The 27,255-nt window shown below is 40.5% G+C and overlaps 1 protein-coding gene across 1 annotated transcript in view; it reads left to right on the top strand.

The window, feature by feature from the left end:
* Positions 1–27,255, top strand: part of SYNE2 (spectrin repeat containing nuclear envelope protein 2) — a 3,814,665-nt gene that overhangs the window by 3,655,555 nt on the left and 131,855 nt on the right. The window contains exon 127 of the mRNA XM_044073561.1: positions 18,114–18,182. Coding sequence (XP_043929496.1) covers positions 18,114–18,182 — 69 coding nt within the window. The remainder of the gene's footprint in view (positions 1–18,113; positions 18,183–27,255) is intronic.

The following is a 27,255-nucleotide window of genomic DNA, read 5'->3' as shown; positions in this document are numbered from 1 at the left end:
TGGAAGGAGTATGAAGGCACAGTGTACTAGAGCAGCTTTTACTGCTGTTACTGCAGCAGCTCTGTTCAGGCATGTATGATCTCAGAGTGTCTGTGAAGCTGCAACCGCAGCAGCTCTGTTCAGGCATGTATTACCTCAGAGTGTCTGTGAAGCTACTACCACAGCAGCTCTGTTTAGGCATGTTTTACATCAGAGTGTCTGTGAAGCTGCTACCACAGCAGCTCTGTTCAGGCATGTATGATCTCAGAGTGTCTTTGAAGCTGCAACCACAGCTGCTCTGTTCAGACATGTATGATCTCAGCGTGTCTGTGAAGCTGCTACCGCAGCAGCTCTGTTCAGGCATGTATGATTTCAGAGGGTTTGTGAAGCTGCTACCACAGCATCTCTGTACAGGCATGTATTACTTCAGAGTGTCTGTGAAGCAGGTTATAGCCTCTTTCTATGGCAAACTGCTTTAGTGCTTATCCCATCTACTGGTGTACGGCTGTGTTTGTATCTCAACCATAACAAAAGATTTGTGGACAGGTCACTTTTGCAGTATAGGATCCCATTCAGTACCCCTTTAGTGTTTTTGATTTGTCATATTAGTTTCCACAACTGCATAATGTCTGTAGAGAGTGGGTTGGGGGCTCTTCTACATCTTTAATGGCCCCATACCCTTCCAGGCCACTTTATTTGGTTTGGTAGAGCACTTTAAAAAATGAATTAAGAGCTTACAGTGACCAAGATCTGGTCATCTCCATAGTTTTTCTAATGCATTTGTCAGTGACTTCTTATTCCAGAAGATGTGTGGGATGCTCTCCCTTTCTTTTTCCAGAAGGGTAGTGATATCGCTGATGTGGAGAAGAGGCTTTTTCTGCTTTGGCTATCTGATGGTTGTCATATTCATGCCAGAAGGATGGACATGCAGTAATTAATTCTGATGTGTAAGCAGTTGTAATGCAATAGTATCCTTATTCTTTAAGCATCATTTGTTACAGTGAGTATGCTCACACAAATGTTTATCCATTTTCAGTGATTTCTGTGTTGCAAAATTCAGTGTACCTTTCATAACTTAAACAGTTGCTTAGTAAGACACATCCATGTAGCTTACATGGATGGAACATCTTATGAAATTCTTTTGCAGATAATATATGACCTTATGTCCTGGTAGAACAGTAATGTATTAATTTCTTACCTGGTGACTTCTCTTTTGTTTTATCCTGACACCTGCATAGGTGCTATATATTTTTTGCAAAGAAATGTGTTTTATGTGAACTTACACATTTTTGAGGTTTCTGGACGTATAATCTGTATGGTGCCATCAAACTACAAGAGTCATGTAGTATGATAAACATTTTGCTTCTGCCATACACTTGTAATGGATAATAATCATTCCTCTGTGCTAAGAGTAGTGTATGTGCTTTGCACAAATCTTTAACATTCTTAGATGGTCACAGAAGTAAATCCTGGTACAGAAACTGCATTCATTTATTCTCTAGTACTTTTCTTTATCCTATTCAAGCTCATGAGGGAGCTGGAACGTATCTCAACAAACGACAGGCATAAAGCAGAGAACATGATGTTCTTCGTGTTTGACTGTTGCAGTCATTACATTTGGGTTATTTGCTTGCAGTAGCCCTCAGTCGGCCTGATTAACAAACTCTTGGGTCCTGCGTCAGTTGCTGTCCCTTCTTCCATGATGTCAGGTCGTCAGGGGTATAAAACATGCAGCTGATGTCATTACATCAGTCTTTCTTGCCGTGCAGTGCCCAAATCAGAAGCAGTTTGCAAGTGCAGGTCGGCCGACTCCTGGAATTTTCATTTTCGAGGTTCAGTATCGAAGTCTTCAACTAAAGCTAAGTACCCCATTTTGGAAAGTTTTGCTTGCTCCTTACCGATGTCAGTAAAAGTTAATAAATTCGAGGTGATCTCTGCCTAACATATAAAGCTGTGTCAAACCGAGAGCTGTTGGACATGCTACACCTAAAGAAATCCCAATCCCTCCGAGCTACACGCTCTAGGGACCTAAACCTTGTCACCACAATAAACGGGACATGCTGGAGGGATAGATTCCTATCCCAGAGACTTCCCATACTCTGGAACAGGCTACCCATCAATGTCAAGCAAAGTTCTTCATTAGCACTCTTCAAGAAAAATCTTGATGAGTGGATGGGAAATAGGAAGTACACCCCGGGGATCACTTCTGTGTCGCTGCTTGACAGTGGCACAGGAAAATAACTTTCTTGGGTGGCATAAGCCAGGGAACCTTGTTGGCTAGTCTTACGTAGGCCCTTGGGCCGATAGCCTAGTACCTACCTATGAACCTATAATTGCATTACTTGTGGAACGCAAATACCTCACAAAGATTTTCATTCGTACTGTATTGCTGCGTGGAGACATGCGTGAATGGGCGTACCTTCGTTGAAGGTTGTGCGTCAGGGCTGGTAACTTGGCATGTAAAAATCAACTACCATTCATTAGTGGACTGGAGTTCCGCTGTGGCGACCCCTAACCGGGAAAAGCCGAAAGACACAACAACAACAACTGTATTCCTTGCTTAGGCCCTGATCATGATGTACCTTGCTGTCGGTTTTGTGCTTTATTTAATCAGCGCACTATCCGTCATCTGTATATTTTCCCCTCTAAATATTTCGGTTCTCAATTTAATTATCCAGAAATGTCGTCAGTTAGCCATCCAACTACCGTGATTCCGAAAAAACGCAAAGATAAAGACAGAGATAGGCCGCCGTGGTCCAAAACTGCCGACGACACTTCTCCTAAGCAAGTCGCCAGTTCGCTGGTACTCAGTGAAGCACTTTCGCAGCCCCTGATACCCGCTACTTGTGATTCGCAGGCCTCTACTGAGACCCATTTGGAGTCCAGCATGCCGCGAGATGCTTCAACTATGAAACCCGCAGATGTCTCTACCTTGGATGGGTCTGGAGCCGCTGTGCAGGCACCGGCTTCTGAGGGTGTATTCAGGCCTTATGGACTTGCATATTAAACCTCCTTCTTCACTTAGGCCTAAATCTCGAACCATGCCTAAAAAACCGACAACTAGGCCTCTGTCTAAAAAAACAAATGATAAGAATGGCTGAAGATCTAATAACTCTAATCAGGGGAAGCCAACCCCCCCCCTTCTAAGAGGCCTAGAACTGAAGTTGTTTATGAATCTTCTGACCAGGATTCTGTTTTTTCTGATTCTTCTGATGATTTGGATTTGCCCTTATCTACTTATGAGGATTCTGATGCAGAGGACTCTATTCCCTCTGCTTCCCCTCCAGAGGATTTTTCTTTTGGTGAAACCTTACATACTCTAAGGGAGCATTTCCACTGGGAAAGCCAGGATTTTTCTATTCAAAAAAGAGGCTAAGGGATTTCTTACTCCTGCCTCAGCATAGGCCTTTAGCTATTCCTCCTGTACTAGACATTGTTGATGATGCTTTTTCAGAATCTAGTTTGGCCCCTGATTCCTTGCCTCCTGCTCCCAGAAAACCTGACAGATATTACAGGGTTCCTGATTCTCACAAGTTTCTTTTTAAAAATCCTATTTCAGATCCAGAGACTGTTTCACAGGAGCCCAAGGGCATTAAGGCTTCTACTGCTAAAAATCCTACTCCATCTGACAGAGACTCCAGGGCGCTGGATAGATGGGGTAAGAAGGTTTACACTTCCGCAACCTTGGCCATTAGGGCTTTAAACTGCCAGTTTCATATGTTAAAGTATCAGCAACATGTTATTGGATTGCTTAAACAGAAAATGATGTTGATTCCTGACTCTGTGGAAAATAAAGAATTACAGGATTTTAATGCATTCTGCTGAACAGGTTGGAAAACATACTTTGCAATGTGGATTTGATTCATTAGAGGCCTCTTGCAGGGCTGCTGTTACTGGGTCTGTGCTCAGAAGGCATGTTTGGCTTAAAGAGCAATCTTTGCCTGATCATGTTAAAGCTAAATTGTTGGATGCTCCCTTAAATCAGGACTGCCTGTTTGGCAATAAGGCTGAGGAAGTTCTTAAAAAGATGGAAGATAAAGCTAAATATACGCAAACTGTTAAAGGTTTCTTACAAGTTCAGCCTCCTAGATTTAGTAGGCACTGGCCCTCTAAGAATTGGTCCTTTCCAGCCCCTTGCAGGCCTTCTCAAGCCAACCCCAGACACAGCAGAAACCCCAGGTTTCAGGCCCAGGGGACACACAAGACTAAACAGTGGGGGGTTTCCACACCCAAATCAGGGAGTAGTAAGACTTCCCCCTATAGAAAACTGTCTCAATGACTTGCTTTTAAAATTTCCAAGCACTTCCAACTGAATGCTCCTTTAGGCGGAAAGATTGGTCTGCAGGCCAAAAACTGGAAACTCATTACCCAGGACAAATGGGTTTTAAATATAATGTCCCAAGGATACAGATTTCACTTCCACACCTTATCAACACCAAGCGGGTGGCCAGGTCTACCCCCAAATCAGTGGGCAGAGGCCCAAAATCGAGTAGTCTCTCTTTTAAGCATGGGAGCTATTCGGTTGGTACCAGAAGAGGAAAATGGACAAGGTTGCTATTTGAGACTTTTTCTGGTACCCAGAAAAGGCAGTACATGGCGTCCTATCCTGGACCTTTCTACTCTAAATACCTTTCTGGTGATTCCAAAATTCAAAATGCTGACACCTCACCAGCTGCTTCCTATGCTAAGCAAAGATGCATGGCTGGCAACACTAGATTTAAAAGAAGCATACCTGCACATCCCTATCAGGGAGTCTTGCAGAAGATACCTACACTTCAAAGCAGGCTACATGCATTATCAGTTCTCTGCACTGCCATTTGGCTTATCTACTGTGCCCAGGGTATTCACAAAGTGTCTAGCTCCAGTCATTGCATTTTGCAGGCAAAGAAATATTCAAATATACCCATACCTGGACGATTGCCTAATTTAGGCAGAAAGCCAGGACATACTTTTGAATCATCTGGCCTTTGTTCAACGGGTGCTGACTTGTCTGGGGTACAACATAAACGAAAAGAAATCACACCTGGTACCCTGTCAACAAATTATATTCCTGGGAGCAAGCTTGAATACAACTTCCCAGATGGCTTTCCTCACGCCAGCGAAACGGATTCTTTTGACAACCTACTTCAAACAAGTGGCCACAAAAGCCCAGTTATCTGCAAGGCAAATACTTCAAGCCTTGGGGTTCATGGCCTCCTGCATTCTTCTAATTCCATATGAAAGACTGCATATGAGGAAACTGCAATGGTATCTCAAAAGCCTATGGTGTCAACATTCACAGGATCTAGAAGCAATGATTCCTATCATACCTTACCTACGCCTAGAGTTCCTTTTGGTGGGCAGAGGCCTGCCACCAAAACAAGGGAGTACCATTCACACTACCCCCTGCCGCCCAAACCTTGACAACAGCCACATCAGACTCTGCATGGGGGGCTCACCTGGCAGAGAAGTGTATTCAGGGCAAATGAAACCTAAGTCAAATGCACCTACACATAAATCAAAAGGAAATGTTAGCTGTACAGACTGCTCTGACAGCCTTCAAGGACCACATTCTTCTAGGACAACTAATGGTAAAGATGGACAACACCACGGTCATGTGGTACATAAACAAGCAGGGCGGTATCCATTCTTACCCCTTCTGCAGACTAGCGATGGCATTGTGGAACACTGCCTTGAGCTACCAAGTTAATCTACAAGCTCAATTCCTGCCAGGAAAACTAAATACACTGGCAGATAGACTAAGCAGAAACCTTATGGACCCACACAATTGGAAACTGGAACCAAGGATTTTCAACATGTTGACAAGCAAATGGGGGAGCCCAGATATAGACCTGTTTGCCTCCCCCCAGAACCATCAATTGGACAAATTTTGCACAAGGACTCCCTACAAACTAGCTTGGAAAGTGGATGCTGTATCCTTCAGCTGGAAAAACCTATCAGTTTATGGCTTTCCTCCTCTGCCTCTGCTCTCCAAACTACTACTAAAAATCAAACAGGGCATGCCAAGGATGATCTTAATTCCACCAGACTGGCCACGGCAACACTGGTATCCCCTCCTGCGCAGTGTGTCATGCTTGCCCTCTGGCACCTGCCTCAGACTCCTTCCCTGTTGACTCAGCAGGAGAACCAGATTCTGCACCCTCAACTGCAAACCCTGAACCTAGCAGTCTGGCTAATTACCTAATTTCTCCTTTACCACCCCTCAGCAAATCCGTGATGGATATCATTTTAGAGGCTAGGAGGCCTAGTACTAGAAAATCGTATGCTGCCAAATGGAAAAGATTTTGTACCTGGAGCCAATCTCAAGGGATGAGTGCAGCAGTGCCCAATTTACCTCAGATTCTACAATACTTGACTGAGATGCTTCATAAGGGCTTGTCCTTTTCCTCCATCAAAATACATGCCTCAGCCATTTCAGCTCATTATAACACAGAGCCTCTTCTCTCACCCACTGCTCAAGCAGTTCCTCAGAGAGGCAAATATTTAAGGCCACCCAGGAGAGCGCCAACTCCTGCCTGGGACCTTAACTTTGTCTTGGAGAAACTCGCTCTTCCTCCTTTCGAAGCAGCTGCTACTGCAGATTTAAAATTCCTTTCCTGGAAAAGAGCTTTCCTTTTAGCAATCACTTCTGCAAGAAGGGTATCTGAATTACAGGCCCTTATGGCAGTGGAGCATTTCATCATCTTTCATGCGGACAGTGTGTCCCTTAGAACCAATCCCTCCTTCATGCCCAAGGTGGTATCCAGTGTGGCTCTTAATCAGTCCATTCATTTGCCTACCTTCTTTCCTAACCCACAGAACAAAGGGGAATGCATACTGTACTCCTTAGATGTGCAGAGACAACTTAGATTCTACTTGGACAGGACTAAACCTCAAAGGAAATCTGAACAACTGCTGGTGGTATTTGCTACAGGGACAGAGGGCAAAGCTATTTCAAAGCAAACAATTTCAAAATGGATAGGCCACTGCATTCATTTCTGCTATAAGCACCATGGAAAACCTATCCCACAGGGCATCAGACCCCATTCAACCAGGGCTGCATCTACCTCTACTGCCTTTCTCAGGGGCGTCCCTACAAGGGACATCCTAGAAGCTGCTACCTGGAGTTCTGTACATACTTTCACCAGGCATTATCATTTGCCAATTTTCTCTAAATCCAGAGCTGGTTTTGCCTCTGCAGTCTTGCAGGGCCTTATAGCTGGTCCTAATTCTATTTAAATTCCTCCACCCAAACAACCTTATAGGTTCATAGGTTCATACTAGGCTATCTGCCCAAGGGCATTTATAAGCCTAGCCCATAGTTATTTGGCTTTCGCCACCCCTTTAGTTTGAATAAAACTATGCCTATTATTTTGCTGTGCCTCTGTCAAGCAGTGACACTGAAGTAATCCCTGGGGTATATCTGCGATCCCCCATCCATTGGTCAAGATTCCTCTTGAACAAGGCCAGCGAGGTGCTCTGCCTCACATGTACCGGGATTTTGATCCACAGCATAGGGAGTCTCTGGGTGATGAATCTGTCCCTCCAGCATGTTCTATTAATAACCGTGTCAAGGTTTAAGTCTCCCGCCCTTGTGGTTCTGAGGGATCTAGATTTTTGAGGTGAAGCATATTCATCAAATCAGGGTTTGACATGGCCTTATATGTCAGGCACAGGTCACCTCTGAGCAAGCGGTATGAGACTGAATAGAGCTGGAGTGCTTTCAGTCGGGCAGCATAAGACATATTTTTGAGACCCTTTATCCTTTTGGTGAGGAACTTTTGGGGCCTTTCCAGCTGCTGCAGGTGTCTGGTCAGATACATTCGAATGGGGCATTGTACTCAATCATAGGTCTAATGAGTGATGAGTACAGGGGGGCGATGACCTCCCTTGATCTAGATGTGAATCCCTTCATGATCAGGTGGGCAATGTAGAAGGTTTTCCTAACTACTTTAGCAACATGAGTGTCAAACGAAAGGCTACTGTCAACCTGGGTCCCCAGATCCCTGATGACTTCTTCTGTGCTCAGTGGATTGCCACCTATATGGTAGCTAGGGGTAACCTTGTTTTTCCCGAAGGGTATGACTATGCATTTCTTGGCATTTAACTTTAGGCCATGGCTATGGCACCAGTTAAACCTCCAAAAGAATCTCCTGCACGTAAGGAGTTGCACGGCTACATAGTATGCACAAACAAAAAGAAAAAAGCCAGCAACTGGTGAACCGTTGAAAGAAGGTAGTTTAATAATAAACTACCAAAGCCACATAAAAGCTCATAACATACCGGTTTCGGCCCGGGTTTAAACCTGGCCTTCTTCAGTGTTTTACAATAGAGCCAATCATAAACTGCTTTTATATAACCTAACTTGACATGATAGGTTAAACAAAACATTAACATGCTCATGAATATTCATCAGTATTATATATCTTACAATTATATAGGACAACCTATATTGTATATTCAATAAACAAAATTACATCTCAAAAAGTGACATGCTGTGCTTACATATTATTTTTATAAGCATTCATTAAGCCCTGGATTAAATAATGCACCAAGTTTGGTGATCCATTTCTTTTCTTTTAGGTCCAGTTTTTTATGCCAGCCCCCTTTATTTGTTCTATCACCAATAATTTTATCAATAATTGTAAAGTGAAATTGTGCCGTGTTATGTATAAGAGTGTGTTTATATAGTGCATTAGATGTCTTTTTACATCTAATGTCACTAAGATGTTCCGACACCCGTAGTCTAACCGGCCGAGAAGTTTGCCCAACTTAAAACGAGTGACAAGTACAACAAGCCATATATATTGCCCAATCGGTATTACAATTTGCAAAAAATTGAATATCAAACACTTTATTACTATTCCTGCTGGTGAATTCTTTTGTTTTCACAATAGATTTACAATTAACACAGTGACCACAAGGGAAGCAGCCAATAAGTTTGTCCCCCAAAATCGTGGTTTGATATACATTAGGTAAAGAAGATTCAAAATGATGTTTATAATGATTGAAATAACCCGCCAGATTCTTTCCTTTGCGAAAGGAGAATAAACATTTATTTGGAATGATTGTTCTAATCCTAGTGTCTGCTTCCAATATGTTCCAATTATCCTGAATAATATTGATAAAGTTATTAGTATTTCTACCATATGTTGTTGTAAAACGCAATATATTTGTCTTTATAGGTTTCTTCTTGTACGTCAATAGATTTGATCTATGTAAACCTGAAGCATAATTACGAGCCATTGTAACATACCCTGAGCTGTAACCCCTATCAATAAATCTATTATACAAATCTTGAGCATGATGACCAAAACTGATATTATCAGAACAATTCCGTCTGATTCTAATAAATTGTGATTTTGGAATGTTTTTGGCGATGTGTTTTGGATGAAAGCTGGAGGCGTGGAGAATGATGTTATATTGGGGAAATTTTCTATGAATTTCAGTTTTTAGAGTATTATCCAAATTCCTAGTTACCAAAACATCCAAAAAAGTTATGGATTTTTGATCATAGGTAATGGTAAATTGTATTCCCCATTTGTTGTCATTCAAGTATTCCATAAATTCTTGGAGGTATGAAACATCCGATCTCCACACCATCCAGCAGTCATCCAAATATCTACGCCAGATGTCAATATCAGGTAGAAAAAGATTATGAGTATCATCATAAATCATAATCTGTTCTATATAAGCCATAAATAGGTCAGCATATATGGGGGCAAAAGGTGCCCCCATTGCTGTACCTTTGATTTGTAAGAAACATTCCTGATTATAGAAAAAAACATTTTTGGTCAACACATGCTCAGTTACATTTAACAAAAAAGTATTGAATCCTGGTGGGTACATATTAGATTGATGTAACCAAAATTCAATAGCATCCAATCCCGCCCAATGTGGAATATTAGTATATAATGAGCACACGTCCAAAGTACAGAGCCACCAATCTGAATCTAACTGCATGTCATTCACAATACCCAAAAATTGAGTAGTGTCCTGTATACGTGATCTGACAAATGTTAGCAAAGGTTTCAAATGCATAGTCAGAAATTCAGAAAGGGGCTCAGTTAACGATCCCATGCCCGACACAATCGGCCTACCGGGTGGATGTAAGAGATCTTTATGTATTTTCGGCAGAAAATAGATATACTGTCTAGTGGGGTCAGAGATTGTTAAATGGTTAAACGTTTTTTTAGATATAATGCCATTATCAAGAGCAGAATGTAAAAATTCATCTATTTCTTTTTTAAACACTGGGGTGGGATCAAGTGGCATTTTTGTGTAGTACCGAACATCATCCAATTGTTTGTGTGCTTCAATATCATAATAGCTCCAATCTAATACTACCACAGCCCCTCCCTTATCCGCATTGATAATGACCAAATCCTTATTGCGTACTAATTCTTCTAAACAGGATATATCCACATCAGTCATGTTGTTAGAAATTGGTAAACAATGATTGTATTGAAAGTGTAACTCATTAAGAACACTACGCAAAAATAAATTAACAGTAGGATGCATGGGGGGTGTGAATGATGAAGTGTGATATTTGAAAGAATCAGTTTGTGATTGTGCAACATCTTCTTTATCCTGAAAAAATAATTTGAGATTAATAAGTCTACGAAATGAAAATAAATCTTGTGTAAAATTATCCTCAGGCACAAAAAAACCCGGAATGAAAGATAGTCCTTTATTAAGTAATGATATTTGTTCAACTGTAAGTTCAGTACTTGAAATGTTGTATACATTATTTACTTGTTCGTCAGTATTTGCATCAAATTTTGTAGACTTGTAACTTTTCCTGTGCTTCCTACCACCCCTCCTCCCTCTATATTCCCTAAAGGGGATGTACAATTTTTACGTTTGGGAGTAGGGGAATCCAAAGTGGACTGTGTCTCCGTGTCTGTCCCTGATGAGGTGTCATAATCAGTAGATTCAATATTACTACCACGTCCTTTCAATATAGAACGCGGACGTTTCCTTTTGTGATTAAATGAATTTTTATTTTTATTATGCCCATCTTGGAATCTAACATGTCTAACATTTTTGAAAGGTTGCCCCTTCTCATAATCCAAAAGATCACGAGTAAATTTTTTGATTTTTCTTTCTTTCAAAATAGTATCAAAACTTAGTAGTTCAGTACTAAGTTTCGAAAGTAGGGCAGGAAAATAACTTTCATTTTGGTAGTAGTTACATTCTTCAATGGACTTTAAGACTAGACTAGTTTCTTTATCAATAGTCCTAGCATAATAGTCAGATAAAGAGTTTACAAATTTGGTTGAACACTCTTGTTGAATGGAAGACCATTCTGAGGTTAAACTTTCATCAGGGTCTGCCACTAAAGGCTGAATTTTAACCCTGAGACCCCTTGGGCAAATGCCCTTAGCCAAATAAGCTTTAAGTAATTTGTGGTGCCAAACACAGGATCTAAGTGTTTTCATGTTTTTGTTAAGTTCAGCAAAATGTTTTTCACATTTTTGTTCAGGCTTCATGGAAATAATATTCCCAGAAGCCATTGATTCATCACCAATACCAAAAGGTGCAAGATCATCCTTATCTGCCGATAGGTTCAAAAATATTTTATTTAGATCCATAGTTGGTTTTATATTGTCCAAAATATTGTAAGTATAACCACGTCCTGTACTTAGTTCTGAAGGTGATCAGACAATAATGGCAATATACTATCAGTACCTAAATGATACACCTTATAGCCACGTCATATACAGGACAATAATGGTATATTGACTCAAACTCCCAAACAATTGCTTGGCATCCAAATTATACTAAATAATATAGATGTAAAGTGTTTTTATTCTTAGTGGTCTCAGAGGTAAAAAATAAAGCCTAACTGGTAAACACTTTGTAGTTCAATAAACCCCAATTTTGTATATAATCCGATATGTTGACTATTATATTTATTTCGGAAACGTGCACCAAGATAATCAACTGGTGATATAAACTTATGAGTGCACAATTGAAAATATATCTACAATTAATATTAGAGTGATAAATATATCACTATAATTATCCTAAGGGTCCTCTAATATATATATAATGTAGAGATAAACAGTCCACTTGAATAAGAAAAAACCCATATATAGTACAGTGTAATAGTTAAGGCAGTCTGGCAAGCCCAATATTAAATTATTTAAAGAGAAATTTTTATGAGGGTAATAATATACCTATCAGCACATATGTAATCAAAACACATTTAGCATATTTATAAAACATAAAATGGTCCAATGTGGGTTGCAAAAAAATTTTTGGTATATTGTTACAACCATTAAAGGCACAAACCCACAATATTATAACAACCAGACTAATAATAAGCATGAAATACAACTATACTCAAAAGATTTATATGAGCATATGCAATCATGATAATACTAGCACTGAAAAGATTATAACCAATATTGTGGAGAGGGTGCCCAGTACCATTTGACATAAAAATAAACCTGTGTATTTGCAGACCTTACTCGTATGTACTCATAGAGCACATAAACACAATAGTTCTATGGACCATATAAAACAATTGATATTTCAATTGTTAATAATATAATATAATGTACAAATGATGAAATAGTGTTCACAAGATGTTATAAAGCATCCAACATTGAGATTACTATTTTAAATTAGACATTTATATAGTACAATAAACATAATCGCTGAGGTAATCGAAACCCATCATATTAGCAAACATACACAAAAAATTGTTTTCTTGGGAGACCGTAAAACAATGTTCCACTTAACATCTAAGAAAGATGATATGCCATTCAAGGAACAAATAATAATGATTAAATTCGGGCCCTGATATAAACTGAACCAAATACACATCAATGAAAAATGAACAAAAGAGATATTCCATATACTTTTTGTCCAGAGCTTTCTTATGTTGTCAAACAGGTACAAAAGCACAGTATTCAAACTCAATTGTTGGTAACCACAAATATGGAATAATTATCCAAACATTTATAATTATAATGCCCTAATATAAATGCATTTATTAGTGTCCATATCCATATAATGAAATGTTCATAGGGCCAGTATTAATCATAGTTCCTTAACGAAGGCTTTAATCAGTAGTCGCTGTTGTTTGCAAAAAATAAAATGGAACACAGTCCACCAAAATTTGTCCTAAATAGAATATTAGATGAATTCGCACATATTAGATGAAGTTGTATCATCATAAGTAGGCACCAAACACCTTAGTACCCATACATTTTTGTGTAGAAAAAGAAACAGTCCCAATATAAAATATTAATGCAACAAATTGCCGCAATTTCCTGTATAATCCTCCCGCACGATAAGCTTCACAACAGAGGTAGTAGAATTTAGATGCAAGTAAATGATGACTCACCAGATGGCATATGCAGGCCCTGAAGTAATTAACATCAAGCACAACGCTTAACATATGTTAGAAAAAAACCAATAATAAGAATGATTGTACATTAAATCAATACCCCCATACATATCAGAATATGTTTCACTAATATGTCCACCAGAGAACTTTGGTAATGCTGGTCGCAATTCACCGCCAATCAGAAATTATAGCAATCCCAATGCTAAATGATAATAGAAAATCTGTCCACGGGAAATTTTCTTGAAAAAGGTATTGATGGTTTCCTTGTGGGTACGGTAGGTTCCGCACCAAAAATCGTAGAATTCAATGCAGAAAAATGACGTCTTACCACATAAAATATGCGGCCCCTTCTATGGTTAACATCATCCTCTATATAGTTGAAACTAGTAATATAGTGGCCCGGTAACTGAATCTTTGAGGCACATAACCAACTAGGTACACTTTTGATAGTAGTTTCAAAAGAGATTAGTAAATGACACTGGTCGCAAATTGCCACTATGTAGAAAAAGTAACAGTCCCAATACACAGTAATGGTATAACACCATATAGCATATACGAGCCCTTCTACTGTTAAGAGCCTCTATATATTAAACGCAATTGGTAAGAGAGTCATGGTACCTGGATCATTAAATCACAGAAACGACTTGGTGCAAAAATTATTTATCGAAATCAGTTTGGTCAAACCTGTATAGCACAGCGTATCAAAAAGGTCATCCAAATAAAGATCCAAGATGAGCAATAATTAGGTAGTTGAATAAATCAAACAAACTTCGACGAACACGCTGACACAGTCCACCATGATTCCCCCAGCAGGAAGTGAACCAACGTAAACCTCCAAAAGAATCTCCTGCACGTAAGGAGTTGCACGGCTACATAGTATGCACAAACAAAAAGAAAAAAGCCAGCAACTGGTGAACCGTTGAAAGAAGGTAGTTTAATAATAAACTACCAAAGCCACATAAAAGCTCATAACATACCGGTTTCGGCCCGGGTTTAAACCTGGCCTTCTTCAGTGTTTTACAATAGAGCCAATCATAAACTGCTTTTATATAACCTAACTTGACATGATAGGTTAAACAAAACATTAACATGCTCATGAATATTCATCAGTATTATATATCTTACAATTATATAGGACAACCTATATTGTATATTCAATAAACAAAATTACATCTCAAAAAGTGACATGCTGTGCTTACATATTATTTTCATAAGCATTCATTAAGCCCTGGATTAAATAATGCACCAAGTTTGGTGATCCATTTCTTTTCTTTTAGGTCCAGTTTTTTATGCCAGCCCCCTTTATTTGTTCTATCACCAATAATTTTATCAAAATTTTTTTTTTTTTTTTTTTTTTTTTTTTTTTTTGTCTGGCACCAGTTATCCGTTTCTGTGAGGCCCTTCTGAAGGATATCTGTGTCAGATGTGTTTTCGACTATGGCGCCCAGTTTGCAGTCATCTGCAAACTTTGTCAGCCATAACCCTCCTGTGTTTGCTTGTACTTCAGAAAAGTAGATGCCGAACAAGAGTGGACCCAGGACTGAGCCCTGTGGGACACTGATGTCATGACCAGAAAGTACAGTTGTGTACACTTACCATAAATGTAGATGTTTGAGTGTATTCACTGTTGCAGTCATTACATTTGGGTTATCTGCTCTTGATCCATATATACACTCTCCTGTCTGCACTTCCCATGTCATGACCTTAGCTTTGGGAATCTTCCCAAATGTAATGACTGCAACAGTGAAACACGAGGAACATAGTACAGTTGTGTACACTTACCATAAATGTAGATATTCGAGTGTATTCACTGTTGCAGTCCTGGTTACCCTCGCTCCAGACCCCTTTCTTCTTTTGGCTGTACCTCTACTCTCATTTACTATGCTCAAAAAGCTTTTTGGTGTATTTGCTTTTTTGTTGGAGGTATATTCTTGTATTATAGATTTAATTGCTTCCCATTAGAGGGGCACCTGACATCTGGGGCAAGAAAAACTGATGTAATGGCGTCGGCTGCATGTTTTGTACCCCCAACGTCATGGAAGAATGGACAGCAACCGACACAGGACCCAAGACTTTGTTAATCAGCCCGACTGAGGGCTACTGCAAGCAGATAACCCAAATGTAATGACTGCAACAGTGAATACACTCAAACATCTACATTTATGGTAAGTGTACACAACTGTACTTTCTGGTCATGACATCAGTCCATTGCAATATCACACACACATGTACAGAAAATGTACTGGTTTTCCAGTTCACCTTTTCATATATTTCTTTGGGATGTGAAAGGGAACTGGAGCATCCAGAGAAAAGCAATGCAGCTGCAGTGAAGGTATTTAATACTCTTCCCAAAATACCCGCTGCCTGCAGCCTGAAACTGAAATGGAAAATCAAGACATGCGAAGCAGTAGTTCTACAGCCTCAGAACTTTTTCTACCTAGGAAAATAGGGCCTTCAAAACAGGTTTGGGATTTTGTATAAGTTGCACTTGATCCATATATACACTCTCCTGTCTGCACACTGTCTGCTGTCAGTGCACATCATCTTAATCTGTCAGTACACATCATCTTAATCCCAAAACATTTTAGATGTTTTTTTAGTAGGGGGATTTGATGCTAGTCACAAATCCTCAAACTGTCAAATATTATAATGTAAGGAGTTATGGCTAAGGTTATGAATAAGTAATTGCTATCACTGTTAATTTTGTATTTTGTAAGAGATTTGTAATTTGATGCTGTGAGTATACACTGCTTATATTACAGCCTTTAGCTTGTGTAGTTGCATATTTGCATGACATTAACTGAGTGAAGAATCATCAGACATTTCTGCACATTCATTCAGAAATTTTAGAAGTTTGCTCACTGTGAGAGGACAAATCATCAGTTCCACAACCACTTGTCAGGTGACTCTTGAAAGATATATTAAAGGAATGTGTCCTGAGGAGTTAATGTATTTTTCTGTCATAGTGTATTTAAAAGTGTGTGTATACTGTATATATTTGCATGAGCATATATCATTGCTATGACATTCATATTTTGTCAGTAGTGTTCATCTGTGATGGCACTTCTGTGTTACTGTAATGGTTTGTTGTAGTATATCTACAAAGAGCAAGAATTATGTGTAGCTATAGAAGGCAGTGTGTGTCTGTGTGTGTCTGTGTGTGTCTGTGTGTGTCAATGGGAATAGTGTAATAAGGCACTAATGTTGTGTAGCCTTATTATAATGTCACGCTTTCAGCCTAATGCTATCTAATGATCTTACTTTGGGAAGGGTCTTTATCAAACTAAATCATAATGTTTGAGTTTAAACACCAATGGAGTTGTGTTAGGCTGGTCATTGTTTCTGTTGTTCCCTGCACAAGCAAGCAGTGGACTCACAGGGGTATTGATTTATGCAGTTGCACAAAGCACTCCTGTAAGTAGCATTTTCACATACTTAAGTCAGCCCAATTTCTCAAATGTGTTCTCCAAGGCTCTGTTCTTTTCCCCTACTTTTTTCTGTCTCTGTTAACAAACTGCCCATTGACCCACTCCCCCAGCTTCTTCTCCTTCTCCATACTGATGACATGGTTAATCTGAAAATACTAAGAAATATTCTGAGTATTTTTCAGTTATGGGGCAAATTAAATTTGATTTGTGTGTAAAACTGTAATTACTTTTATTCTAAAGTACCTCATTGTAAAAGAAACCTATTAGAATTTTAAGAATGGCTTAGGAAAGCATTTGTTTCAGGAATGAAGCACTTTAGATAGAATGACATGCTTCCTGTTCCTTCTGCCTACCGATATGGGTCATGTTTAGTGATAAAATCCCTGGACTATCTTAGTTCTGTAGTTTGTGACAAACTTAATTAAGAATGCTACTTGTTTAAGCCATTCTGGTGGCATAGATGGATAAAGCCCTGACTATGACCCAGGTGACCTGGGTTTGATTTGTGGCTCAGGCACCTAGAGTAGTTGCCAGGCAGGATGGGGTATGCCTTTCCTGGAAGAGAGGGTGCATGCTGACATCCGTCTAATGGAGCTCTAGCAGAGGCCAGAACTCAAGAAAGCAATAGACATCGGGCTGAGGTCAGGCTAGATGGCATAGTTCATTCTCCTTAGGGCCGGGGGGTGCATGCCATAGTTTCTCTATGCCCAGTCAGCTGTAGCTTGGGGCTAAGCATACAGAGATGGGGATATAGGTCATGCAAAAACCCCAGATCATGCAGATGATGGCAACACTACTGCCACTTGGCCCATGCCTGCTTTGAGAGAAGAAATATAGTGTCTAAGTTGAGCCCTCAGGTGGAAGGGAGGAAGAGCTTATTGAGCAGGGGAGGATTAAACCTTATGGTAAAAGAGGGTACTGGATGAAAATAAAATGCTGCTTGTTTAGAATGTTTACCTCTCAGTTTGGTAACTGACAGCAGTACCAATCTCCTAATAGCCTGTTTACTAGCAAGAGTTGCCAAAGCAGTTATTAACAGAAACATATTTAATGTTTGATATGGATACAGGATGCAGTCATCTTAAGTTAAACTAGAAGATCAGTGCTGAAATACAGAAATATGCTTCTGTGCACCACTTTTGATACTTGAAGATCAATAATTTGTATATTCAGAAAACATTTTATGCCACAAACAACTACAAGTGTGACATACAGTTATTTAAAATCAACGTGTAATGTTTAGATTTCCACATTACATTTTTTCATGTATACTGTTGCTTGGAATGTTCTTTTTTTTGTCTTAAGAGTGAGTGAATTGTGCATCAAAATTGTGCATCAAAAGAAAAAATACAATTCTTGTCTTTCAGATGTAGAAATCACAGAAAACCCTGAAGCTTATCATAAAATGACAACCAAAACCTTGAAATCAACTACTGGTAGGCACCTGCCAATGCATGTGATCCTACGTTGCACCATCACTTTATTTCCACTACAATCATTCACCTTGTCCGTGCACTGCATCTTATTTTTTTATTTTTTGTTTTTATGCATATTTTTATTCACAGTGCCAGGAAGGTGCCCTGGCATGTTTAAACTGTGGTGCATGCATATATTCATTTCTAGTCAGTCTAACATGTGCTTCTTATACTCCTATTGGATGCAGGTGGGTGTGTTCTTTGCTAAACTGCGTGTGCCTTCTCTTTGTCCTGACTAGCTGCTTACATTTGCATTACTAATAAGATAACTTGAGCAGGTTGGTTTGTTAAGACATCTTGTGTGCATCAGATACCAAGTTCTGTTTTGTCTTTCTGAATCACTCACTGTAATTGTTCATGAATTGTATGCGTTTTATGAAATCAGCTGGGAAATCCTTTTAACACTATTGACAGTAAGTAGATTTGATGTACATATTGTTAATAGATCAGATGCTTTTTTTTTTTTTTACAGTAAATTCAGCAGTTACATACAAATTATGTCTTACAACTGCATCTCGCCTGTGCTTTCACACTCTGTGTTTATATCTGATTTATTTTTTCAGCAAAAAAAATACAAATGTAATGTTAAACATTATGTGTAAAGGAGTATCTTGGCTATCAAAACTATTCCATCAGTTTTACCCTCGTTAAATCCATGAATCACTAGTGGAATTTGAGGAAACCCACAATAAATTTACAGCATATTAAAAGTTATGTTATCCATAAAGTACATTGTTGTTCCTGCACTGATGGCATGCATTCTCTGACCTGTCTCATCACGCTTGGCACTGTGATGACATGAGGTTGGAGGTGCAAGTATTTTGACATCTGGCAATGCTGCTTGCCTTTATGGCCAAACAGTACTAAAATAAATAAATAAAAGAAAAAACAGACCACACTAATAATTAATGAATAGAGTAGTATTAATTGAATGTTAAGGTCACCTGGCTACCAGAACATTGACCGTCTGCGTGCGTGTGTGTCTGTGTTTAGCACTCACTTCCTTCTGTCATAGAAATGCAGAAGAAGAAATAAAGTGACGACTTGCTGATTTCTCAATGCGCTTTGTTAGGGAGAATGGGAATGACGTAACAGATACTTTTAAATAATCATGCTTTTCCTACTGCTGTACACTTGGTGGAATCCAAGACAGAATAGCTTCTGACACCGACTTGACATCGGTGAGTAATTACATCACAGCTGTTCACCAGGAAGGGTGAGAGGACTGGCTGTGAAGCCACACTTTTTGCACGCCTATTTTCATTTTAAGTCATTTTTTTATGTGGAAATAGGAATAGAATAGCCTCTAGTCATCAACAAACTTATTAAAAAAGGTAGAATAGAATGCAGATGCCCCCATTTTTGCAAGTTAGGTATACCTCTAACCTCGTAGCACAAGAAATCTAGAGAAAAGCAACAATAATGGTGGGACAAAGACACAAAGATGGGGGCAGATTTTAAATATTGCCCTTAAGAACTTGGAAAGTTGGTAGAATAATAGATTTTGCATCAGCATGCATTTTCTGAATGATGTGAAGTCTGAAACTGAAATGTGTGTCGTTATTTAGTGACTTCATTCCTCAGACTTACCAGAAAAAAATCACACATTTTATGAGGAACAGACTGAATATATGAGGCAAAAAGTCCGGATAGTTGAGAGGTATAATAAAGGGAAGCTGGTGACAGACCTATTTCCATTTCCGGAAAATGCGAAGTACCAGAAATTGTCACTAATCCCAGTCCCTGACACCCCAGCTAGAAATATTGTGACATGAATTGGCTTCTACCACTCATTGCCTTTCATCCTCAAGATGATACAGCAGAGTCAAATTGCACAAGACTGGCATAGTCCTAGTAGATGTTCATCGTGTTCCCCTGCGGCACAGTCATCATACTTGGGTTATCCTGTCATCAGGTGGCCCTGCAGTCGGCCTGAATTCCAAAGTCTTGGTCCGGCGTCAATTGCTGTCGCTTCTTCCCAGATGTCAGTGCGCCAGGGGTATATAAGAGGCATCCAACACCATTTTCTTCAGTCTTTCTTGCCACGCGGTGCCCGAAGCAGAAGCAGTTCGCAAGTGCCGGTCGGCCGACACCTGAGATTTTCTAATCGAATTTCAGTCTGAAGTCTTCAAAGCCAAGTACCCCGTTGGGGAACCTTTTCTTGCCTCAGTCCGATGTCAGAAAAAGTTAACAATTGTGTTTCTTGTGGGAAGCAAATACCTCATAAGGATTTTCATTCTTATTGTATACATTGCCTAGGCCCAGACCACGACGTCACTGGTTGTCGGTTTTGTGCTAGGTTCAATAAGCGAACTATAAAGCGATGCTTTGATTTCGCACGACACTACTTCGGTAGTAAATTAAATTACACTATGCCGTTGGAGCAACCGACTACCAGCGTGCATAAAAAACGCAAAGATAAAGACAGGCAGCCTAGATCCAAGCCAGACTCCAAGGTCTCGGCTGGGCTGGTCGCCGGTTCTCCGGTTTTCAGTGAGGCGCCTACGCAGCCCCTGGCGACCGCAGAATTGGAATCCCAGACCGCTTCGGATTCTCAAGCAGAGAGTTCTAGGCCGACGCAGCCATTTTCTTTAGGCCCTACCGACAACATTGCAGAAGGAGAAGCCATTGCTGTGGAAACACCTTCGGTTACAGAAGGTGTCTTCAGACCGACTACTCTCACCATAAACCTTATGCTAAGCTTAAGACTCCTCAAACCAAAAAAGACTGCACTTCAGTCTCCAGTTCAAGGCCCCATGCCTAAGAAACAGATGCTTAAAATGGCTGAAGATTTGATTTCTTTAATCAGGGGTTCCCAGCCCCCCCCAGACAAAAGGCCTAGATAGTAGTTTCTTGTTGGCCAGCACAAGTGTAGTTTCTTACGCTGTCTCAGTTCATACTGGAGTGTCCATTCTGACTAATTCCATTCAGGGGCATAATATCTCCCCAGCCCAGGAAAAAAAAGTCATCCAGATAGCAGCGTCCTTATTGATGCCTTTTCCAGTTCTAAATGTAGCCAGTAATCCTAGGGTCAGGGAGATCTTGTCAGCTTCCCAGAAACCATCTAAAAGGCAAACATGCAGGAGTAAGTGGAAGAGGTTTGTTTCCTAATCTTTTAAAGAAAGTATTGAGCCTTCTTAAGTTTCTCTTCAGTATGTGTTTAGGTAGTCATTCAAAGTATTCGTCCATTGTCTTTCCTATCCATTGTTAAAAGGTAACTTAGCAGGCATATAAAATTCTCAGCAGGGCAGGTATCAGCCTTTCCTAGATGCCTCTACAACAAGCAGTGTCCTCCTGAAGGGTGCCTTTCTCCTTAGGCCAGCAGTCATGGATTACACATGTCCTTGTGATTTCTACTGCGTTTTACAGAGACTGACCAGGGCAACCTTCAAATCTGCTTCTTCAGTAGAGATAGGTTTCTGTCTTGGAAAACATTTCTCACTGAGATGAAAGCTGCAAGGAAGAAAGTATTGGTGTTCTAAACCCTGTCAGTTAAATCCCCACATATAGTCTTTCACAAGGACAGGATCGCACTCCATATTACTGACATCTCAATATTATTAAGACTGTTTATAAGATGTATCATCTTGAGGGCATGTCTTTTTAATAAGTATGTGTGCTTGTCATAGACAAATGGCCTGTAAATGTTTCCATACTTTGTGCTCCTTTTGTTTAGGACTAGGTCAGTACTGATTCCTGCAAGGGTACCAGTTCAAACTACATGGCCAGTAATTGCACTAATTACATTGTATTTTTAGGCACATGACCTGGATGTCATACCAGGGCTGGAGCAGTTATAGCAAGGAAAGATACTAATCTTTCACCAACAATAAGTGATAAAGGTAATGTTTCTACTGACGCTGAAACAAATTGGCTAGCACTACAAGTACTTTTAGGTTTGCAAGCAAACCCCCTATTCTCAGTAATGTGTATCCATTATGTGGTAACACTTTTCTAACCTTCCACAAAAACAAAACTAATTATTCTTAGTAATCTAAACTTAGGCTGGCATAGACGTTTTAAGTCTCAGCTAAGTATTTAACTGAACCTTTTGGATCTTACTCAGATGGTGACACATCCCTAATAATGGTACTGCTTCCATCTTAGACTTTATAATTCACTTCTTAGACAAATCCTTAAATGTATAGATCCTACCCACTGTTCTGAAGTGACAAAAGTTTCCTAATTTATCAATTTGGTAACTCAAAGCAAATAAATTTCGCTGTCTTATCTCCTCTAGGGCAATTCCTGACACTTAGCATTTGTCCTACATATAAAACTTGAACATTCTAACTGGACAAATTCTTGAATATTTTATTAAGCATAATTTTCTCACCCTCAAACAACATGGAACTCTGGCCTAAAGGTGGCAGCATCACTGCTGTGTCTTCCTTAACTGACCATATTCTAGCAAACATTGATAAAGGTTTAATATCAGGTACAGTCTTTACTGACTGAAGCAAACTTTCAGAACTTTAATCAGAAGAAATTCAGAAGAAAGTCGCTGTTTTACCTCATGTGATAGTTTCTTCTAGTATAAACTTTCAGAACTGTTAAACCATGCAGTTCTTTTAACCAAATTAGCAGACTGTGGCTTCTCTGAGAAAGCCTAAAAGGGTTGATTGACTACTAGCAACACAGTACTTTCCCATTTACATTAATAAACAGGCCGTGTATTAGCAGTTTCTTGCAAGGCTCATTTCTTGGCCTTCTTTTTATCTCTGTATTCATAAACAAACTATCACTGTGGCCACTAGATATAAATCGAATTCTCTATGCAGGTGATATTGTCGCAGTCAGTGCGGGGAAAACATCTCCATAAAAGCTGGAAAATTCTCTTCAGACTGATTTTTAACTTGATGTGGAATCAGGAAGCTAATAACTAACTCCTGTAATTGCCACAGTAATGACATTCAGAACTACTCAAAGACTTCACACAGCTCACAGACTTGCAATCCCTTGCTATTCTCTCAGTCACTTAATACTTATCACATTTATGAAATCCACACCTACATATTACCCAGCATACAGAACTAAGTACAGATAAGGCTCTAGGTCAACAGATATACTCATGTAAAGTAGCTCATCTTGCCACATTGGAAACCAATCTGGTGGTCCCCTGCCATAAACAAACTTTACAACAAAAGGAAGAAACTGTTGCAGAAAAGAGGAAAATCCCAGGATGCAAAAAACTCCCTTACCAGCCTCAGTAAGAAACTGAGATCCCTCATAAAATCCTCCAAAGCTAGTTACGAAAATAAAATTGCCAAAGATTCCAAAGACAACCACAAGGCATTCTATAACTATGTCAAGAATCTAAATGTCAATGCTCAGATCTGCTCTGAGCTAAAACAGAATGGCATTAAATATACTGATCTCAATTGCCAATATCCTGGCAGATCGATTCAGTGCCAACTCCACCCCCCTCTCACCCCCTAAAGGGCCCATCTCAATACTGGAAGATTGCCAAATTCCAGTAATAAAGGCCACACAGGTAAAAAATGCACTCTCCAAAGCTAAGAATACAGCATCCATGGGACCAGATGACATCCCGGGCTGTGTACTACATGAACTACAATATGAACTGGCACCTCACCTAAGTGTCATGTTTAATCATAGCCTCACCTCAGGTTTTGTACCTACTGAGTGGCGCAGAGCTACAGTTATCCCACTCCACAAGGGGGATCCACCTTGGATCCCAGAAACTACTGTCCCATCAGTCTGACGAGCCCTATCTGCAAGGCCATGGAGTGTATTATCATGGAACTTATAAACAAAGACATTGGCAACCTTCAAACACTGGACCCCACCCAGTTTGGGTTCGTGAAGGGCCGATCTTGTCTCCTGAACCTGATTGACTTCTTCAAATCAGTCTCCAGAGCCATGGACAAGGGTAAGGTGGTTCACACAGCCTATCTAGATCTTTCCAAGGCTTTTGACACCATCCCCCACTCTGGAATCATAGATAAGCATACTAAGCTGTGCATTAATCCCTACATCACCCAATGGGTTGCCAACTGGCTTACTGATAGAACCCACACTGTAAAAGTAGCCGACTCCAAATCCAGCTCCAGACAAGTGGAGTACCTCAGGGTTCAGTCCTGGGACCACTCTTGTTTGGCATCTACTTCTTTGAAGCACAGCCAACACTAAGGGACTCTGGCTAACAAAGTTCGCAGATGACTGCAAACTGGGAGCCATTATTGAATCCCCAAATGATGTGGATACTCTACAAAAGGGCCTTACAGAAACAGATGCTTGGTGCCAGAGCCATGGGCTCAAGCTCAATGCCAAGAAATGTATAGTTATCCCCTTTGGGAAAAAACATGTACCCTGAATTACCATATAGGTACACTAAATACCGAAAGTGTGATAAGAGACTTAGGGACACAGGTGGACAGTGGTCTCACCTTCGATAACCACATCGCCACAACAGTCAGGAAATCCTTCTATGTGGCACACCTAATCACTAAGGGCTTTTCATCCAGAAAAAAAGAGGTCATTGTCCCACTCATCCCTCATTAGACCCATTATAGAATACAACGCCCCATTTGGTATGTACCTCTCAAGACATTTGCAACAACTGGAAAGGCCGCAGAAATACCTCACTAAAAGAATCACAGGCCTAAAGCAGATGCCCTACGCTGATCGCCTTAAAAAACTCCAGCTATACTCTGTCGCATATTGTCTACTCAGAGGCGATCTCTGCTTAACATACAAGGCCATGTCAAACCCAGAGCTGTTGGACATGCTACACTTAAAGAAATCCCAATCCCTCAGAGCCACACGCTCCAGGGATCTAAACCTTGTCATCACAATAAACAAAGCATGCTGGAGTGATAGGTTCCTGACCCAGAGACTCCCCAGACTCTGGAATAGATTGCCCATACATGTTAAGCAGAGTGCCTCTTTGGCCCTCTTCAAGAGGAACCATGACGATTGGATGGGAGAAAGGAAATTCACCCCGGGGATCACGTCAGTCGCCCTGCTAGACAGGAGTCCAGGGAAGTAAATAGTGTGGGAAGAAATAGCCAGGGAAATGTTATGGCTATGCTTGTATAGGGCCTAGGGCTGATAGCCTAGTACCAACCTATGAACTATGAACCAGGAAAGCCATTGTGTGTCTAGAGTACATGTTAGCATATTCTTGTCAATTCTCTCTTCACCTGTGAGAGACGGGAGCTTTGAGCAACCTATCTGTCCCTGGAGGAGTGGTTCCAGCCCAGAAGTTCATAGTTTATTGGCCATTTTGGGCTAATTTCTATCTTTTTCATTTCCCTACTATAAAAACCGGGTTTGCATGGTTTTGCGCACCGGGCAGTGCCAGTTAGCTACGGATAAATTATTCCCGGCTCCACTAAGTCTCCTCTTCAGTTTTTCCCTTGAAACTAGTCTTAACTCTCAACCTAAGCACTCAAAAAGCATCTTACAGCCCAACACTTGCTCAGTCCTAATAGCAAGCACTAATGTACCCTGACACTGATTGCCCAGCAGAGCAAGGCTCTTTATTCATCCCTCACCAACAAAGCAACTAAGCAGCTCACCCTACTATTCAGGCATGACCAAAGGGCAACTTTAGGTGCACTCTGCAGTCCAGCTGGTGAATCTGGGTATCCTGAGGCAATGTTACAACTGCCTCATGTACACAGACAACTCTCTCCTCCTACCACAAAACACTAACATATGCGAGAGATACAATTATACAGCCAAACTGGAAGCTAAGCTGTCTCCACCCAAGACTGGAACAGACAGTCAAGAGGAGAAGGTTAACACTTGCACCACAACTCCAGCCGCACACAGACCTACTAAAACAGCACTGGCAAAAAATACACATAAATACACAAAGTCATACTTGGAGGCTCTAAATAAAAACCTGCAAAAGCATCAGAGACCTCCAAAGCAGACACCCAAACAACCTGCACTTCACATCACAAACCAGACAATACATAAAACACAAAATCAGTGTGCCGCACAATCACAGCCCTTAAGGCGAAATAACATACCTAACACACTAGTAATAGGTGACTCTATAGTCAGGCACACTGACATCCCACTCACTAGGCAGGACAAGCAGAAGGTTACTGTTAGCTGCCTGTCCGGAGCCAGTATCCGCCACATAACACAAGCACTCAGGTCACTTCAGAACAAGTACAAATATGACTCTGTCATTGTTCATGTTGGTATGAATGACCTGAGATGTACCTCCATGGACTACATGAAAAGAGACATGGAAGATCTGTCTGATCATGTAGCCCAGGCTGGTATGACCCTGACCCTGAGTAGCATCCTGCCCTCACCAAGAATGATACCTCAGTATAAAGAAAAATGATCAATTTCAACAATTGGCTAAGCTTCTGGTGTCATTCAAAGGGGATCCAGTGTTTGTCATCCTGGGATGACATGCTCAACAAGCCACGTTGCTTTGCAAGCGATGGCTTGCACCTGTCACCCCCTAGGCTTTTGAATACTGGCCAAGGCTCTTGCTGCCCCCATAGTGCCTTTTTTAGGCAAGACTCAAAAGTCAAACCCACCTCCATAAACAGCACAATTAACGAAAAACTGAGGGTTAGGCTACTCGATGCCAGGAGTTTAAATCTCAAAATGCATGAGCTCGAAGCACCCCTCAGTATGGAGAACGTCGACATCTGTGCAGTAACTGAAACCTGGTTCAAGGCTTCACAGAGCACCCCAGCACCACTGGGCTACAACTCGTACCACATGTTTTGGCCACAGAACATGGACCGAAATACAAAACGAGGGGGTGTATCCATATTCAGCAAGGATACCTACACCTCCAGGTTAGTGGCGCAGCATGATACCTCTGAGATCATCCATGTGCAACTAGCATCGGGCAAATCTGCAATGCAAATTGTGGCCTGCTACAGATCACCCTCCATGACCCAGGACCACCACTCCACCTTTCTGGAGACACTGGAAAACATGAAGGTCCTACCAAACACCCTATTATTGGGCAATTTCAATTACCCTACCATTCACTGGGAAAACTACTCGAGTACAAATTCCCAGGCCCAGT

This window comes from Protopterus annectens, chromosome 6.part0, assembly GCF_019279795.1.
Source record: "Protopterus annectens isolate FY-2018-M chromosome 6.part0, PAN1.0, whole genome shotgun sequence".
NCBI classification, from domain to species: domain Eukaryota; kingdom Metazoa; phylum Chordata; order Ceratodontiformes; family Protopteridae; genus Protopterus; species Protopterus annectens.
Note: the sequence above shows the minus strand (reverse complement) of the source record. Positions and strands in the feature narration are given on the sequence as shown.